General features: G+C 37.6%; 2 protein-coding genes and 1 long non-coding RNA gene across 6 annotated transcripts; 2 read left to right on the top strand and 1 right to left on the bottom strand.

The window, feature by feature from the left end:
• Nucleotides 1-964: 964 nt before the first annotated feature.
• On the top strand, nucleotides 965-4013 carry LOC112293591 (fructokinase-1). Its single transcript, XM_024543211.3, has 7 exons — nucleotides 965-1290; nucleotides 1764-1936; nucleotides 2321-2533; nucleotides 2687-2884; nucleotides 3074-3208; nucleotides 3356-3472; nucleotides 3627-4013. Exons 1-7 carry the CDS (start codon nucleotides 1050-1052, stop codon nucleotides 3768-3770), a joined length of 1221 nt encoding a protein of 406 aa, XP_024398979.1. The 5' UTR covers nucleotides 965-1049; the 3' UTR covers nucleotides 3771-4013.
• Nucleotides 4014-4656: 643 nt separating this feature from the next.
• On the top strand, nucleotides 4657-5340 carry LOC141046313 (uncharacterized). The gene is made up of 2 exons (XR_016507126.1): nucleotides 4657-4795; nucleotides 5066-5340. It is a non-coding gene; the product is annotated as an uncharacterized LOC141046313 (long non-coding RNA).
• Nucleotides 5341-6403: 1063 nt separating this feature from the next.
• Nucleotides 6404-14040, bottom strand: LOC112293589 (uncharacterized). 4 transcript variants are annotated; one of them, XM_024543209.3, is made up of 9 exons: nucleotides 13547-14040; nucleotides 11651-12658; nucleotides 10173-11385; nucleotides 9548-10028; nucleotides 8527-9379; nucleotides 7957-8249; nucleotides 7637-7837; nucleotides 6979-7422; nucleotides 6404-6731 (listed from the first exon to the last, which is right to left on the bottom strand). In XM_024543209.3, exons 2-7 carry the CDS (start codon nucleotides 12092-12094, stop codon nucleotides 7642-7644), a joined length of 3480 nt encoding a protein of 1159 aa, XP_024398977.1. In that variant the 5' UTR covers nucleotides 12095-12658; nucleotides 13547-14040; the 3' UTR covers nucleotides 6404-6731; nucleotides 6979-7422; nucleotides 7637-7641. The 4 variants fall into 4 exon arrangements, with proteins under 4 accessions (XP_024398977.1, XP_090113130.1, XP_090113131.1 ...); XM_090257004.1 differs by having other exon boundaries at nucleotides 7574-7837; nucleotides 13547-14030; XM_090257005.1 differs by having other exon boundaries at nucleotides 6979-7407; nucleotides 7574-7837; nucleotides 13547-14030.
• Between the last annotated feature and the right edge of the window lie 4559 nt (nucleotides 14041-18599).

Genomic DNA, 18599 nt, shown 5'->3' with positions numbered 1-18599 from the left:
GGGAATCCTAGGACATGACATTATTCAATAATGCCCACCCACACAAACACCATTCCCAAGGCAGCATCAAACTAAGCATGTATATATATATATATATATCATCATCATCATCATCATCATCATCCTAGCCACCTTGGAATGCAAAACACTACACCAGGCGAGCTTCTTCTACTTCTTCTTCTTTTGGAACAGCCATGGGTAACTAACTGTGAGGAAATGAGAATACAGCCCCCCTATGAATTGTGCACCCCTGTAGTAGTCCAAAAGCCCTCCTGCCCTCCTGCCCTCCTGGAGAGTGGAAGAAAAGGATGATGAAGAAGAGGTGTGACAGGACTCCATCTCAGTGGTACCTATACCCGTACCCCCCCCGCCACGGCTATGGGGGGAAGCCCCATCCGAGGACGGACAAGAAGATTTTTTAAACGGGGTTTATCGGGACCGGGCGTTGCGACCGAGGCCGCCGTGGCAGTTTGAATAGGGCCGGCCGGGCTGGTGCGGGGGGCTCAGGAGCAAGAGCTGGGCTGAGAGGGCGGAACGAGGAACAGTGAGAGAGGTTGGCAGGGAGGGATCCTCGGAGGAGGAGTTTGGGTGCCATGAGAAGGCAGCCAGCTACAGGGAGAGAGAGATGTCAGAGAGTGGTGTCAGAGAGTTAGCCCAAATCAATCGAAGAGTGCCCTCCTCGCCCCCATCCTCCCTCCCCCTTGCCATCGCAAAAGCACCCAATCCCAAGCCCAAGCCGCCTTTGCCCCTCCCCTCCCTCGTCGTTGCTACTGCTACTGCTCCATTCCCCCTTTTCACGCTTTCATCGCCCCTAGCTCCTCTTGCGAATGCCTCACTTGTTCGTGAGCTGTTGGGACGACGTGAGACGTCTCCTGCGCCCTACCGTTGGTGGACCCACCGCGATGATTGCCATTCTCGCTTGAGTTTGAGTCCATGTGGGGTTTTTAGTTTCGAAGATCTAGCTCGCGAGGGAGGGAGGGAGAAGGGCGCGCGATCGAATTGGCTCGGATCGGGTTGGATAGTGGTGGGGTTGCGAAGGTGGGAAAGCAATGGCTTGCTCATCTGGCGTGGGCTTGATTTCTAATCTCTGTAGTGTACAGTCGTCGGTGTCTTCTACGAAGTCATCTAGCCCCGCACCGCGATCGAATTCGATCTCCTACTGGAAATCGTCGCCCTCGCCTACGTCCTCGCTCGAATCATCTTTTCGCCCCTCTTTTCCCGCTGGTTCTTCTTCCCTAACGATCCGGAAAGGTGCCACCTCGCCAAGGTCGAATCGCATTGTTGCCCAAGGTTTGAGTTCCTGTTCATTAATTTTTCCTCTGATCTTACTTTCTTCCATATTGGTCTAATATTTGCTCCTAGTGATTGTTTGTCAGGGTCGTTTGCAAGTATTCGTAACGAATGTCACGATTGGGTCAAGCTCTCCAACGCTCTCTCTTAACATGTTGATTACGTTCCAGTGACTATGAAGTGCAGCCTTTTTTAGTTTGAAATCCAGGAATTGGTTTCAGGAGCTCTGTATAGACATGCCCCTTGGCTAGCACACCTAGAGACATGGATCAAAGTGTCAATACCAGGCGATCGCTTCTGAATAATCTTAGTAACCCTCGTAGGGTTGGTCTCTTAGTCGGCTGTGTCAATGAGGTCGCCTTGTTAAGGTTTGATGATGGTCGAACTTCAAATTATTACCTGAAGTGTGGCACCCAGGCATTTCTATCCTGATGAATTTTGGTTCCGGCTAAAATTTGGTTGTGCGCTTGCAGCCATCAACGAATTGGTGGCATGCTTCGGGGAGCTCCTGATTGATTTTGTGCCCACGGTTGGCGGTCTATCGCTTGCTGATGCTCCAGCATTTAAGAAAGCGCCCGGAGGCGCACCTGCGAATGTTGCTTGTGGTATAGCCAAGCTTGGTGGAAAGGCAGCATTTATTGGAAAAGTATGTCATCTGCTTTCTGGTGGGTTTGAAATGTCATCATAATTGTCTCAAAGCTTATGAAGATACCTCGAGTTTTTTCAACCTTTTTACATGGATGAAATTTAAACGCGAAACGTAATTCCATCTTTAAGGCTTTTCCAGAAGCCGCTAAATGTGATTGTACTTCGAAGGAGCAACGTGCCTCTGCTGTAGGCTTCTCTTTGGATGATTGTCACTCTATTGAATCAACCATGCCTGGCACCATGCTCGAATGGAATTGGCTGTATTAATATGTCACGCGCCTCCACAACTGCCTATTTGCTTTAAGTGAGGGTACAATCATTACGTTGCATTTTCTCAAAGTTTAGAAAGGTTTTTGATCATGGTAGGATTGGCATTCCGTAGGTTGGCGACGACGAATTTGGGCACATGCTGTGCGACGTTCTGAAGGACAATCATGTGATAACTAATGGTGTTCGGTTCGACTCTCATGCAAGAACGGCCCTTGCGTTCGTCACATTGCGGCATGATGGGGAGAGGGAGTTCATGTTTTACCGCAATCCTAGTGCCGACATGCTCTTCCAGCCAGATGAGCTGGATATTGAGTTGTTGCAGCAGGTACTGCTGTACATGTCCGCACAAGACAGTTTCATGTTTTAGAAGTTTTCTCCTACTTTTTAGATCGCAGTATGCATGTACTTGCTGATTTTGTTTCATTCCTGCGTTTCAAAGTAGCTGACTACAGTAATTATCTCTGACGCCCATCGTCAGGCGTCTATCTTCCACTATGGATCCATCAGTTTGATCACGGAGCCATCTCGCTCGACACACTTGGAGGCAATGCGCATTGCCAAAGAGGCAGGCGCACTCCTGTCCTACGATCCGAATCTTCGGCTGCCCTTGTGGCCGTCGGCTGACGCCGCGAAGGAAGGCATTATGTCGATTTGGGATCAGGCCGATATCATAAAGGTTTTTTTTTCATTGCTCTCGTACACATCTTTGTTTGGTGTGATAGCATGAAAATTTGTAGCCCTATTCCAAGGCTCTCATGTACAGGGAGTATTGCTCTCATTGAGCAAGGTGATCAAGGAAAATGTCGATGGTTTCTAAGCGAAGCTCAACACAGAGATAAATTCTGCGACATGGTTTGTTGTGCAGGTCAGTGACGAGGAGGTTATATTTCTTACTGGTGCCGACCCCAAGGATGATGCACACAACCTGAAAATGATGCCCGCTGGCTGCAGGTTGATGCTAGTGACGGAGGGTGCAGAAGGCTGTCGTTATTACACCCCGGTATTTGCATTTATCCCTTTGACCCATTAAATCGTGTTTCCTGTGTCCACATGTCTAATGTTGTACTTCGACTGTGAGTTTAGAAATTTTTGATAACAAGGAATCGCCTATCCTTATGCTACCTTGCTTCGTGTGTTTGAAATACAGAAATTTCATGGCCAAGTGGGAGGTCTCAAGGTTCAAGTGGTTGATACCACTGGAGCCGGTGATGCATTTTGTGCTGGTCTTCTGAGCCAGCTTGCGAAGTCTCCATCCATTGTTGAGGTAAGAAGAAAATATGTATTTTCGTACTAGTTATGCTGGTTATCTTTGTTCTGCATCTGAATTCTTTTGGTTTTCTGTTGTACTATATGTTGATCAGGATGATAACTTTAAGGGTTTAACTGTGAACATCTATGTACTACTGTAACTTGCACAGGATGAAGAGAAGCTGCGTGAGGCTCTCACATTTGCAAATGCTTGCGGAGCTATCACGACGACTGAAAGAGGAGCCATTCCATCGCTTCCTGATAATGAGACTGTCTCAAGGCTTTTAAGTACAGCTCATAGGCTCCCTGCGTAACTACTCTCTCTTTCTGCTCATTGGTTCTCTTAAATGGTTTAAGCTAAGGGAGTAATAATCATGTATTGTTACTGCAGTATGATAACTTCGAAGCAAACTCGGTCTGAGTTGGTAACCTAGTTATTATTCTTTATCTTGAGCTTGGTACTCATCAAGTTCTGCACATGATGATATTTGCAGAAAGTATTCACATGTAGGCAGTTCATTAGAATAAAAGAGTTCCAAGTGCACTTGGATCATTCATCTGTGTTGTTGAGGCAATGGTTTAACCAAATGTACTCTAGTGTTTTTTTTCATAGAGTAGTTTTGTGAGATGGGGAAGTGCAGCAAGAGATTCTTGCTGAGTCTGCTCTGTATGTGTGAGCATGTGCGCCTGCGCGCGCGCGACGCGCTCACTTACACACACGCACACGCACATACAGAGTTTTACTTAAAACTGTGTTTGTTTGTTGTATGCCTACTGTAAATGTGTTTTCCCTTTTGCCCTAGTTAACTGTTCAACTGGCAATGTCATTCTTGTTTCACATTACAAAGCCTTTTTAAAGTACTTTTTCCCCTTATTTTCCTCTTTCTTCCAAATTCTATTTTGCTTAAATGTTTTTTTAATATTAGAATTTCCATGAAAATTCTTCGTATTTATAAAGATATTTGCTATTTTTCGTGATCAAAGTCTAATTGTCTTTGTTGATTTCTGGAGGATTTCTGTAACTCACTCTTTAACTCCGATGTGCGCATGATTTCAACGAATCTTGATCGCACTGTTATAAGTGTATTCATATGTAATATACACAGGACGCCGCAGGGGACTCCAACGCTTATTTATAAGGTAATTGAGCCACAGTAGTTAAACCATCGTGCAGCGGGCAAATGTTTTACAGTGTTTGGCTGTGTTCTCTTCAGAAAAACCAGCCCGTGTTTTGTTGGCAAATACGGATCCTTCGTGGCAAGATTATCAAAGATGGAGATACCGGAACTCGACTACAAGCTTGTGAAGGACTCTGATATTGCTTCTTTCAACAGCAGAGGTCTGAGGAATCTAGCTGTGGAAGAAGGCTTAGTAAGAAGTGGAAAATATTAATTTCTTGCTTGGTGATATTGCCACAATTGAATTTTGTCATATGCAATCAAACCAGCTCGAACTGTGTGTGCCAAGGAACAATATTTGACAAATCATTTTGGTAATTTTTCAACCAGTATGCAAGCCTTGTGAGGTTTTCCAATGCTATTTTTTAGGGATGAAGTAGAGAAGCTAAGGTCATGGCTTCAATTTTCGTATGTTTTCTCTGCGTGTGCAGGCATACACTTTTGCGCAGCAGTTCGTTTAAGACCACATTTCTCCATGTCAAATGTAATCTGAACAATTCCTGGATCTCGTGGTATCCAGCTTCCTGTATCCGGTTTTAGTGCCGACTTAAAATCAGGTGTTTGATCTGTCATTTTACACGTGGCGTGATTCAGTTCTCTGTTCTTGTATTAAGAGTATTTCTTTGACTCTGGATGCTAAATATGGTCATTGAAATATCTAACAAATGGTATCCGAGTCCAGCTATTGAACTCACTTTCTGTTTCACCTCTTTTACCCCGAATGCTTTTTTCCTGTGAGATGTTTACTTCATACTTAAAAGTGCGTATATACCTACATTTTCTGATTATGCCTTTGTTATTATAATTATTGCAAGGGTCGTGTCTCCACAGCTCTTCTTAAATTTTGCAATATTATTCAGAAAGTTTTAGAAAGTTTATGCGGAAGTAAGGACCCGACGTCTCAGATTGAGCAATTTTCACACATAGAGTTCACATCAACGTGTGAGATAGAAGTTGAGTTCAAACAGGAGTCACTTGGGGCGGTAATTCTACTGTTAACAGTTCGCCAGAGTACTGTTGCCAGTTTTTTATTTGTCAATCGGAGTAAAATATATTTGATGTTTTATCTAGTCAAATTCTTGGAATAACTGCCGTTCAATTTAATTCCACTACGATGCTTTCGCATTCAGTAGGTAATCACTGCGATTTTATTTTTTGTATATATTTTATTGTTGTTGTTGCAATCTCTTTACTTCAGTGTTATGCACTATCATAAACTTGTAAATGTGTTATGTATGATATTTATCCGACTGAGTTTTGACAACGAATGTGTAAATTTTTTTCTTCCTGGGTTTTGATTTCTGTTATCTGACGACATGTAAAATAATGCATTGCGAGTTTCAAGTAGTACTAAAGATCTTGAGGTAAAAGAGTTTCATTTGGAAGTTACATGATGCGAAAGACCAACGTGCCAAATTGTTTCCGATCTTTAGATTGCGACAATCCTTTGCAGCCTTCAGCAGAACCCAACACTTGATTGTACCCAAAAGCATCAGAACATTTATATGAAGAGTAGCTATTACCCACAAGCAGTTCTCTAGAATTTTCACCGTTCAATTACAGATCGAAAGAACTCTCCATTTGCAGCTTAATCGCATTCCGTTTATGTTTTTATAGTTGAATTTTTCCATATTTATTACTTTGCAGCGTAGTGACCAAGCCTGGGTTTATCTGAGTTAACTCATTTATATTCAAGGAACATAGGTGGAAAATGGTGATTCTGAAGCAATTCAAACTGCTAGACCCATTCACAAAGTGAGATTTCAAGGTGTGAGGAGTGGGGACTGAAGTTCCCCTTTACATGTTTCAAATTGATACAATATTACACCCCATTTGGACATGAGCCGTTCTGGTTGCTTGCTTTCACCATATCTGTATCACAACTACTGATGCTACGTGTAGATGAAGTGAACTTTGAGAGGAAGAAAGATTAAGGCTGTTTACGACCAAGCCCCTCATTTCGCCACCTCAACTGCCACTCACACCTCTTGTGACTGAAGTGCAACAGATGCAAAAAGGTAACATTTTAACATAAGAGTACTTTCCGTAATCAGCCACATCTCTTCTATTTTACCCACGGCTAGGCAACCAGAAAGCCTGCACAACATACAAGATAAAAAAAAAAGAAAATATTATAAAACTGAAGTGACAGGTAAAAGCTTTCGGCAGTTGTCACAACAGAAGCATCTACGTAGATAAGTATTGTGGTCGGCATGAAGGCTTAGCACCAAGATTATTAAACTAAAAAACCTAAAAACTAGGCAACAAAACGTAAGTGAGAATCGATCTAGTTCGCCTATAACGAGTACTATTCACACAATACACCACAAGGTGGAGGCCATACCCGGGTATTCAAAACAAACCGGGTGTAATGCAAGTGCTGCTCATGTTGTCATTTGGATCATCAAGACGCATCCATCAAGTAAGCACGTGATCCAAGCAAACCCCAGTGTAGACTTCCACTGCTTCACATCCTCTTCCAACTGTAGCGCAGACGAGACAGAGAAGCAAAACTAACAAAAATTGGGGTCTACAAGGTCGGTCACCTTTAAGATAAGGAGCAGAGCGAAACTTCACACGGCTCAATTCCTCCAACGTGAGTAAGCTCCGCACCAGAAGAGAATGCTTAGCCTTTCAAGGAGAACCCTTTGCCGTGCTCTTCCATCAATGACAACCATGCTACAAGGATCACTGACTTCGGGTTCACTAAAGTCGACACGAATTCTGTATGCCAAAACCCACTTGTAGGATATTCTAAGCCGGCCTCTGAATGCTGAAAGATACCAAGCTGCACAATATGAGAAACAGACATAACCGAAAAGATAAATGCATGCACATAATACGGTTGGTATGCACAGTACATAAAGCTATCCTGAAACAACAAATCACAGGTAATAAACCTACCAACACGTACAAAAGCACAAAGATTGATTACTGACTTTTTAATTCGTAAGTTAACCTTCCAAAATCTCATTGCAGAACTCGTATATTGGCTTCTTCACCTGTGTTAGGAATTTTCACCAACTTTCTCCACTAAAGTATCTACAGCCTGCACCTCACCAATTCCAAGAACTTTGAGAAGGGCACGTCGAATTTCCCCAGTGCGAAGAGCGGCCTTCTCATCCATGGCAACCCTCCCAGTCTTAGAATCCTCAAAAGCACGTAGAACTGGTGCCATCAATGCACCATTAATCTTTTCTGGCCTGTTGAAACAGCATAGGACCTGTCAATCTTTCAAAATCATCGAACTAAATTTTCATCTATAGAACCAGCAACTTCAGGAGGCACATATATCTCAAAGAACGGAAGGATAGTAACATACCTTGGCGATCCAGAGTTTCCATCATTGTTCCCAACTTCACTCTTTCTTAAGCGGCCATCCCTCAACAGATTGTCAGCATACAATTGCTGTAGACAAGAAAGGAGTTGCACGTAATGCGAAGACACCCATCCTGTCATCACAATTGCAACGAAGTTGCCAAATTTTGGAGGGAGTGACAGGATTACACTTAAAAGAGCTACTGTGGGTGCCTGTACTCGTAAAATCCAAATCAAACATGATAGAGCATCTGGATTCAACAGTGGATCCACAACCGCCAGACTTAACTCGACAACCTGCCAGAATAATTACCCACATATCAAATGAGTACTCTGTTTGGAATAAAACACCTTATCATCAGACATAAGGAGAACATGTTACGTGTTAGCTTGAGAGCTAATCATCCTATTTCTCCATGCAAAAGAAATTTAAAAGGTCATTCAAAAGAATCAAGCATAAACTTCAAGACGTGTCTAACAGCTGCAAACTACTCGAGTTATAAACCTACAATTAAAATGTCAGTTTACTTGAGCATACTCACAAATGGATGAAGGAAAAAGGCAAGCAGCTAACCTGAAGGGCGGGAGCAGGAGAAAGAGAAAGAATTTCAGCACCCATTAGTCGCCAAAAATATTGCTGTTCAATAGAATCCCAACTTAAGGAGGCCTTTACAAGGCGTACAAGGGAATCCAGTTCTCTTCCGATTACAGCAAACTCTCCAACTGTTACCCAATATTCAAAATTGGAAAGATCTACTGGATCAACGGTTGAGACTAAGAGCAGCAACATGGCCTCTTTCCCAGTGGCCAGATGTGGAAGATAGCGGAAAACTGAGGGCAAAACCCGTGACAGTCTTTGCATGTTCCACATAAAACAAGTTTCTAAATCTTTGATAAGCAGAGAATCAGGAGTCTTGCTATCAAGTTTTGGTATCTTCCCGTCACTCATGACTCCACTCGATTCCAATGGTAAGGAGGCCTGCCCTTCAATCAGTGCAGTACTTGAATTCTTGGATTTGTGATTTACGGTGATATTCGAATCTCCAATCTCCAAAGGCGAATTGCCTCCGCTTAACAGTATTAAAAATTCTTCATACGCTTTGAAAGCATTGACGACAAACAATTGTGAGTCCAGGTCCTTAGGATAAGATTTGCAAGAATTTCCCCTTAATATGTTGTTTGTTTGATGATTTCCTGTGAAGGCCGATCCATCCCCACCATTTTTACTACACTCCTGCGAGGAATTTCCAGAATTACCAGTTACTTCTCCATCTCCATCAACCACCGTATTCATACTATTTGCCGCACTGCAGTTCTTCAACACACTTTCCTTCTTCACTTTGCCAGACAAGTCAATTTCTGCATCTCCTGTAACTACTGTCGAGGCGGGGCTCCTAGACAAAAACGGTTCTACCCCTTCTGCAAGCCTGGCACACCCACACCCCAACACATCAACCAGTCAACTAGGATTCCAACAGCCACAGGGCCTTCCTCATACGGATGGAACGTTAACTGGGGCATCCAACTCATCACGAACTTAAGAGAGATTTTCCAAAATCCTGCAAGGAACTACAATACACACAATTACGACATACCTGGAAACGTAACACAGCAGCCTTGGACCGACTGCAAGCTCTTCGCGATGCCAAGCCACAAGCAACTGACGCATTTGGGGATGGTTGTTGCTCACATACATATGCAAGAGTGTGGAAGTCAACGATGTCGATTCCTCAACATTAGAATTTTCTGATGGTAGTGCTTTAAGTGGGCCAAATATTTCGTAACCCCCTTTTTTAAAAATTTCTACGACTTGACTGGCAAATTTTTGAACTGCTAAAGAGGATGAAGAGAAAAGGTCAGGAGTATGATTTGCCGCAGTTGGGTCCAGATTCATCTCTGACGAATTTGGAGACTCAACTTTGGCAAGTTTTCCACTGTGTGTTTGACCAGAAGCAGAAGTAAAGGAAGCTAGTATCTTCTCCAATGCAACGGCAGCACCTTCTTCAGACTGAGTCAAAGCTTCGGTGAGATCGTCAATAAGAAGTTGTACTTCCGAAACTACAGCATCTGTTGTACCTGTCAGCAACAAAGTACGAACATGTAAATCCAAGAAGAGCAGTACATATCACTCTGGAATAACGTTTCTTCACACTTAGACAACAAATAACGAACAGCTAGGCTTCCCAGTGAGACGTCATAACTGTAAGAAAAGATCCCCACCTCCACGTCTTCTCTTTCTGTTTGTACTCTCTCCAACATCACCCGGCTTCAGCTCGTCTGTACTGACACCAGAAGCTTCTGAGCCTTGAGCAGCAATAGGTGATATATTAGCATCTCCACCAGTAGGAACATAACTCCCCATGCCAACCCCTTTACCGATTTGAACCCCATCTATTGGCAGCGAATCGGGTCTAAACTGCCTCGGTCCCTCCCCAGGATCTGGCTTGCAATAGGAGGGGAAGTAAGCGTTCAATTTCTCGCGAAGAGGAGACGACAATAAATGGCAAGCTGAGAGAGGCTCCAACGACCGCACCACACCCTTGCCAACAAGAATGTCAATGGATGCTGTAAATCCCTTCAGGATAATGTCACGGCGAATCGGATCATAGTTCTCAACCGACAGAAATAAGAATTCCAGAAGGGAGTTGGTCATGTCTGCATATTTTGGAATAGAATGCACCATGAGCAGAATACCAGGTTCAATATTCATAATATTGTCCGTCTTGGTGAAGAAGAACCAATCGTAAAACAATGCTAGCTTCGCATTTGCTTCAATATGGTTGCTTTTACAGCACTTAAGTAGCCATCCCACAATAGCCCAGCGAGGACAAATATCTGACTGCAGAATCTGGTTGGTTGGGTGAATTACACAACAAATGAATCGAATTAAGTCACACACCAAGGTCTCGCTCTCAGAGGTAAATAAATAACGCTGAGCAAACCACGTTTGATATCTCCGTTGGCTACCCATCCGGACGCTCGTAAGCATGAACTTGATTTGAGTCTCCATATCTGGAGTGACCCTAGATGCCAAATACCGTGTCGGGGTCCTGACAACATACAACTGCCCAATGTCGGTAAATCCGGGTGCCTTAAATGAAGATGGATTAGACAGTAAGTCCCTCCAAATAAGTTCGAATTCCGGAAGAAGCGCTACATCTTGAAGCAAACGAATCAAGTCGCGACCAATCATTAAGCAATCTTGAAACCTTTCCCGAAGAACTTTGGTACAGAACATGATCTCTTTCTGCTTGATCTCATTTAAAACTGGAGTTTTCCCCATAGTGTGATCTGGCAAAAGTCGCAGATACGTATACAAGGCCATAGTAAAAAGATGGGGCTTCTCGTACAGCCATTGCTCATGACTCAGCATAACGTCCAAAAGCTGAGTAGCCAGCCAAACATTCCCAGTACTTAAATCTCCACCCGCAACCTGACACAATGACAAAAGTGAGAACAGTTACTTCAAGCCACCAAGTGTAGACACTGCAGACCATTAGAAGAGACAATAATTTTAAAACAATAAAAATAAAGAAGTGAAAAAAGTTGACAATGCTGAGATAATTGAAGTGGAGAAAGAGGGAAAAAATGCAAGAATACACCAGACCTCAAACCAGTTAAAAGCTTCAGTTACCTCCATCAAATTCGCTCTAATGATCAAAAGGCAAAAAGAGTGCACAAGAAAAGACCAATCGTACCTGTCGCAGAAGTGTGGCACACAAAATATCAATATCAGCAGCATTGTAGGTTATCAGCTGCCTTAATAGCCATAGAACTTGACTTCGAGGGTGGTCAAGCAGCTTTGGATAACATTCGTTGACAAGCCGCAAGAGGACAGCAACAAAAGGTGTGTATCCATCTCCTGTGATGGTAGTCAAGGCTGTTAAATGATGGAGGTAAGGAGATGCAGCAGTCGTTGGACTTGTCAAAATGGCGTATAAAAGCGCCTGAGGAAGCTGGGGAGTATTCGCCGTGGAGTGTGAAAGGTTGTATGGTGGAGATAATAGGGATTGAAGGCTAGAATGAGCCTGTTGTAACTCTTTCTCAATCTCGGTTGGACTTTCAAAAGAAAGCCTCTGCGTAAGCTTCGAGACAGACATGGCTGCAGCAGGAGCCTGACTGGTCATCCCCATTGTTGACATTAACAATATCAAAAGTAACCAACTATTCTGATGTCTCTACACACAATGCCCCCCGGAGTAGTAGAAGAAGAAGAGGAAACAGAACTACTTAAAAAACCAAAAAAACAGAAGACGGAACTTAGGAATACACAATTGGTAAGAACGCTCAATAGATAAAAAAAATCTTGGATACGAATAAAGAGCAGTCAGGATGCTAAGCTAGCACACTAAAAGAGCCTATGTACAAGGCTATTCGAAACTGTACAGATCAAGTATAGCCGATAGAAAAACTAATACTAACGGTTCGGAGGAGGAAGATATGGAAGAAACAAAAAGTATTAAAACAACTACATTCTTTCCCAAAAATCCTCTTCACTCACAAAACTGAATGGATTGATTCTATTAGAGCTCATCAGAACCCGATACCTAAAATGTGGTGAAATGTAACCAGTTTGCAGGATCCCGAGAAAAAAATCCATGCAGCTCAAATTCCACTGCACTTGAAGTTACCCTGGAAGGAACAGAATATTTGAACACCGAGATGAACCACTTCGTGTATCGGTCTAAGATTCCAAGAGTGGTGATCTGCATACAAAGCACATGTTCAGCTCTTCAATACAGGGTCCTCAACTGTAATCTTCTTAACAGGTCAATTGAACAACTCAAAACCTTCATGGAAACCCACGCACGATCCATCATCTTCTTAAGGTCAAGAATGTGACCTTCATTTCACTGAAGAATGTAGTGACAAAATCCCCCAACCAATAGCCAGGGTCCACGTTGATTTACTGGAAATCCTCAACGTAGACGCCACAAAGACACTATCTGCTGCAAAACGCTAAGTGCAAGTATATTTCAATTTCAGACAACCCCTTTCGACCGATTAACCCTAGGCAAGGTTTTAAACCAGATATATCCCTAAAAGCGGGCTGTTTTAAGTTCAATCGCTGGATTTCAACATTACTTTGAAAACGCACTGGCATCAGGTCATAACATGGTCAAAAAACAAATAATAAATCATGACTAAAAAACAGCCTCTTTCGTCGCTGAAAACTTGAATGCTTTTGCTTGAAAGGCGTGCACATCCGACAATCGAGACGCAACCAAGTAATTACCACGTGGGAAGCAATTAACACAATCAACTTCACACTCCACATCAAATCCAGTTTGCCAGATATTGCATGCCATTACGGTAGTAGCTGCTCAATTCCCCTCTATGATCCACATATCAAGAAATGAGATATCTAAGCCAACCAATCTCTCCAATAATTCATACATTAGGTTTTAAATGTATCCAGCATAAAAAAGGCATCCGTGGACCATTGAATCATTTGGAAGATTCAAAACTACCACCTCTTCCCGCCGCGATGGTCATGACACGCCAAGTCACGATGAATCACAGTGCTCGTTTCAAAACTATCCCAAAAATCCAAAGAAGAGTTCAAATTAGGGTTGGGTAAAGAGAAAGAGTACCAATGGCAAGAAGAGGAACGACGGGCGAGGGCGCAATACGTCAAGTCCAACGCTCCAGACCGCCATAATATGACGACCTCCAACGAGCACTTTGTTATACCAGCACCACTGATAACACCACCACCACCACCCTCTCTCCAATGAATTGATCGAATTCGCAATTCCGCTCAACTCAATCCACCGAAACCCTGTATAATCCTCTCAGCCGCAAGAGCTACACGCCCCTGGGGCCCCTCCCACGCGAAAGCTCCAATCCGCCCAATCCCTAGAGCAACGCAAGAGTAAACCTCAACCCCTTTCCCTACTCGTAAAACTCTACCAAAACTCCCAGAAAATCCAAATTAAAACGATCGTAGGGTAGCTGAAATGCCCGCAAAAATAAAATGCAAGGGGAGCTGAAAGATGCGGTGTGGTAGAATCGAGCACCCCAGATCGTGGCTCCGCCGCTGGGAGCGAGCTCATCCCCCCGCTCGGTGACGAGAGTCGGGAGTGGGTAAGTCTACGGCATGGGAGCTTTTTTTTATAGAGCCCGGGCAGCCCAATGCCACCCGCATTCACCCAGGGCAGGCCTCGCGGGCAGCGCCCCCATCTTGCCCTCCCCCACCCCCACCCCCACCCCATGGATGAATGAGTCCACCTGCCTGTCTTTTCATCCATCGGCACCCTAATACTACGAATGTTCCTGGAAGGCTTCGCAGTTTTACAAGTTTTCACGTTTTCCCTCCCTCGCAATGCGGCTCCATTACCCCCGTAACTTTGATTTTACTCGTTGGTTTGCGCGTTTACACGATGTCGTTGATGGATTGAAGACTTGCTAGTTTATGTTTAGAACACTAATTAATAATTTACTATTACATTTTTACAAAAATACTCGTGAATTAGTCTTCCATGTGTTTATTACATACAATAGTGTTAGCAACTAAATGATCTAACTTTATATTTACATATGTGATTAGCAAAAGTGGTGATTTAAATTTATATAGACTGATATTGTAATTTTTGTGGTTAAAATTTTGATTAAATTAATTAATTTGTAGAAATTTGATTAAAAACTTGAAAAAAAAAATGTTAATCATTGCTTTATTTTTTAATTTTAAAATGTCGAATGGAACATTATTAAAAAAAAATAAGTACATGCAAATGATTGATTTTTTATGGTAGGAACTTATTATAATATATTTTTTTAAATATTATAAAACTTCAAATTTCAAATTACGATTCAAAAAAAGTACAATACAAATTTGAATGTAGTAATATTATAGAAGATAGATTGAAATAAATAAGATAAAAAGATGCTCGTTCATATCTCTTGTATATTAAAAAGAAGCAATAAATTTAATTTAAAAAAATTATTAATTAAAATTTTAAAACCAATAAAAATATATTTAGTATCAAGAAATATGAGAAAATTACATATAAAATAAATTGCATATTGCTAACATCACAAAGTTGATATATCTTACAAATCTTAGTGATAAATCTAATTAATGTCTTTAAAATTTTAAATTTTTAGTAAAACATTTTCTTAATTCAAGTATAAAATAAATAAAAGCATAAACTGGAATATAGAAATATTTACTTTGAAAAGCCATATTATTACAAGTTGATGTTGTTGTATTGTATAGAGCTTGAAATATGAAGAAAACTTGCAAAAATTACTGAGATTTTTCTATGTGCCAAAAAAAAATTTAGGCCAACAATCTTACAAAAGAATAATAATAGTAATAATTTAAAAATACATCATTTAATTGTGACAAGGATTTTTAGGTGCAATGAAATAAATAAATAAATAAATAAAATACAACAACAACACATAAAAAACAATGATAGAGATTGGAATCTAACATAAGTTTGTACTATGTAATGCCATGTAATGTAATAGTTTGGTGCCATTGCAATAGCATTTACATTTTATTATATTTCAAAATTATTTGCTTGTGTACATTGTTTCTTATATTGAATTGTATTATAAATGAGGGACAATTGTAGTGTATCAATTGCAACAAAAATAATTTGTTTTATTTAGCAAGGTAGAAGAAAAGGTTTGAAGAAGATTAGAGTATTACATGTATAAACTATGTTGAATGTATGATTGTATTCATCAACTTTAAATCCATAATCTTAAAAATAAATTGTAATCATTAGGTTGTAGTATTAATTACGTTTCTATTATACTTTAATCGATTGAAATATACAAGCTAAGAGTAATAAAGAGAAATTTATAGACATATTAGAAATAAAACATTATTTTCTAAAAATAAAATATTACTTATTATAATTATAATTTTAATTCTTAAGATTAATATTATTTTTTATTTTTTTATTTTTAAAAAACCTCCAAGAATCTTGTATTTGAATATTTATTAACATATAAAATATATTTTTAAAATTTTAAAATAATATTTTATATTAATTTATTATATTACACATATATTGAGATTTATTTTTATTATAGAATAAAATGATAAATTAGAAATTAATTTAATATATTTTAATCAAGATTTTTTAAAATTATTATTTAAACTTTTTTATCCATATCTAAAAATGATAAAAGAATTTAAGATAATTTTATAAATGATACAAGTTGATTTATGATCTTTATTAGTATAATTATCAAATAAGTCCAAATATATAAATTTCTTAAAATATCAAAGATATCAACAAAAAGAAACAAAAAACATATTATAACTTTTTATCTTATAAAATAAAAGAATAAAGAAAGAGAGAGTGAATGCATGATTGTACTACATGAAAATTTCTTTATGCACAAAAATGTTAAAAAAAATTTAAGTGTATATATGATTTGATGGTAAAGTAGTTACTTAAATAGGATGTTTAGAAAGGCAAGAATAATTTTCATCTTTGGAAGTAAAATATGATCAATTTGCAATACATATGTAACAAAGCGTTTAGGCATTTAATGTGCAAAGGATTGTTTATCAATGTTTTAATAATTATTTTCATATAAGAAAATAAAATTTATGTGATTGATAATATTTTTTAATTTTAATTTAAAAATAAATTAAAAATAAATAATTTTTTAAATTTTTAGAAATAATATTCAAGGAATAAATTGATAACAGATAAAATAATAATTTTATCAAAAGAGTGGTTATTTTTAATAATAACTGTAATTATAAAATATTTTTTATATTTATCTTAGCATATTATATTTTTAATAGAAATTTAGTTGGAATAAAACTATATCTTTTAAAAGAAAAAAGTAATTATTTAAATATATATATATATAAATATATATATATATAAATATATATATATATATTAAATGTAATACAAAAGTAAAATATATGGATAAAGAATACAAATAAAAAGTAAAGAAATATAAATGCAAATTTAATGATACGTGCTAACTATATATTTGTATAGTGAATATGCAACTATACTTCAATTTTTTTTTTTAAAAAAAAATGTAAAAATTGATTATTTTTAACGTGATTAATTTGAATTTAATCAAAAATTAAGAAAAATATATTTGTATTAAAGTTTAATTAATCACCTTTAATAAAAATAAAATTTACCAAATAAATAATAAATTTATTAATTAAATTTTTTCTTAGAAGTGATAGAAGTATACACAAGTGCTACTTAAGTCTATTTGTGTAGTTTATTTTGATATTTATGTAAGTATTTTTATTGCTTTTACTTGCAACTCACTATAACAAAAAGAATTTGAACAAATAGCAAGAAGACAAAGATTCTCTAGACTAGCTAATATAGTTAAGATTTATTTTTAATATTAATAAAAATCTTAAAAATACATATAATAGAATATAAATATTATATAAATATATATATTTTTTATTTCATATACTATAAAATATATGATATTAGTATTATTTATTTTTATTTTTAATTTTTTGCTTAGATATTGAATTCTTTATATTATTATAAAAAATTAAAGAATTTATTTGACTTTATACTATGGTCTAAAGAATAATATAGATTTTAAAATAAAACCTTAATTTCTATTTTATAGTTTAAAATTCTATGATCAACGACCTGTGCAAATAGTACAAGTTAGATGCATTTTGTATGATGAAAAATCAATGTGAAAAATAATATCTAGAATATTTTTAAGTAGAATATTATAAAGATACCAAAAATAATCCTTGCAACCATAGAAGATGTATTAATAAGAATATAAAAGTGTATAAAATTATATAAAAGTGTATAAAATTATATGAAAGTATATAAAATTATTAGATACTTTAGTATAATCTTATATCTTCATAATTTCTTAAAGTTTTTAGTAAAACTTAATTTTTTAAAAAATATTCATAGTAGAGTAACTTTAAAATATCTATAAAATATATAAAAAAGAAATATTTTTGTCTAAAATCCTCCACAAGAAAGTATTATTATAGAATGATTTATTACAATTTATAAACACTTATATGCTCATTATGTTTTATTATCAAAAACATATTTCTATATTTGATATTTGAATCAATCAAATATTAATTTATACTTTTAATATTTAATATTTAGTGCATTGAAATTCTGAAAAAAAAAAAAGATTAAAAGAAAAAACTATTAAAAAGTATACAGAATATATTTTTAAATGAAATAAAATGTTTTTATTTTTATAAGTAATTATTATTAAATAAATTCTTAAATAACATACTTATTAAAAAAATAAAAAAATAAACTGAAAGTACAACAAATAATTTTCATAATTGTTTTCGAAAATTAACATACAAATATATATATATATATATATATATATATTATTATTTATATATATTATTATTATTTATATTTGTAGGTCTAAATTTTATAAGTTTCTTATATAAAATTTAACTTATATAATAATAGGCTTCGATCTTTAGTTTAAGATATAAGTTATTTTTGTAGATATTTCAAAGATAATATTTTACTATCTTTAGATAAAACACAATATTTGTGAGTCCCACCAATAGATCTTAATTGGTGGATTGGTTAAAAATATAGTATTGAATCATTTAATGAGATAAATACTAAGATTAGAGAGTCTTTTGACTATTTATATATTTATTAGAATTTAGAAGTATTT

Source organism: Physcomitrium patens, chromosome 16, assembly GCF_059467195.1.
Source record: "Physcomitrium patens ecotype Gransden chromosome 16, ASM5946719v1, whole genome shotgun sequence".
NCBI classification, from domain to species: domain Eukaryota; kingdom Viridiplantae; phylum Streptophyta; class Bryopsida; order Funariales; family Funariaceae; genus Physcomitrium; species Physcomitrium patens.
This window is presented reverse-complemented; position numbering and strand designations above follow the sequence as displayed.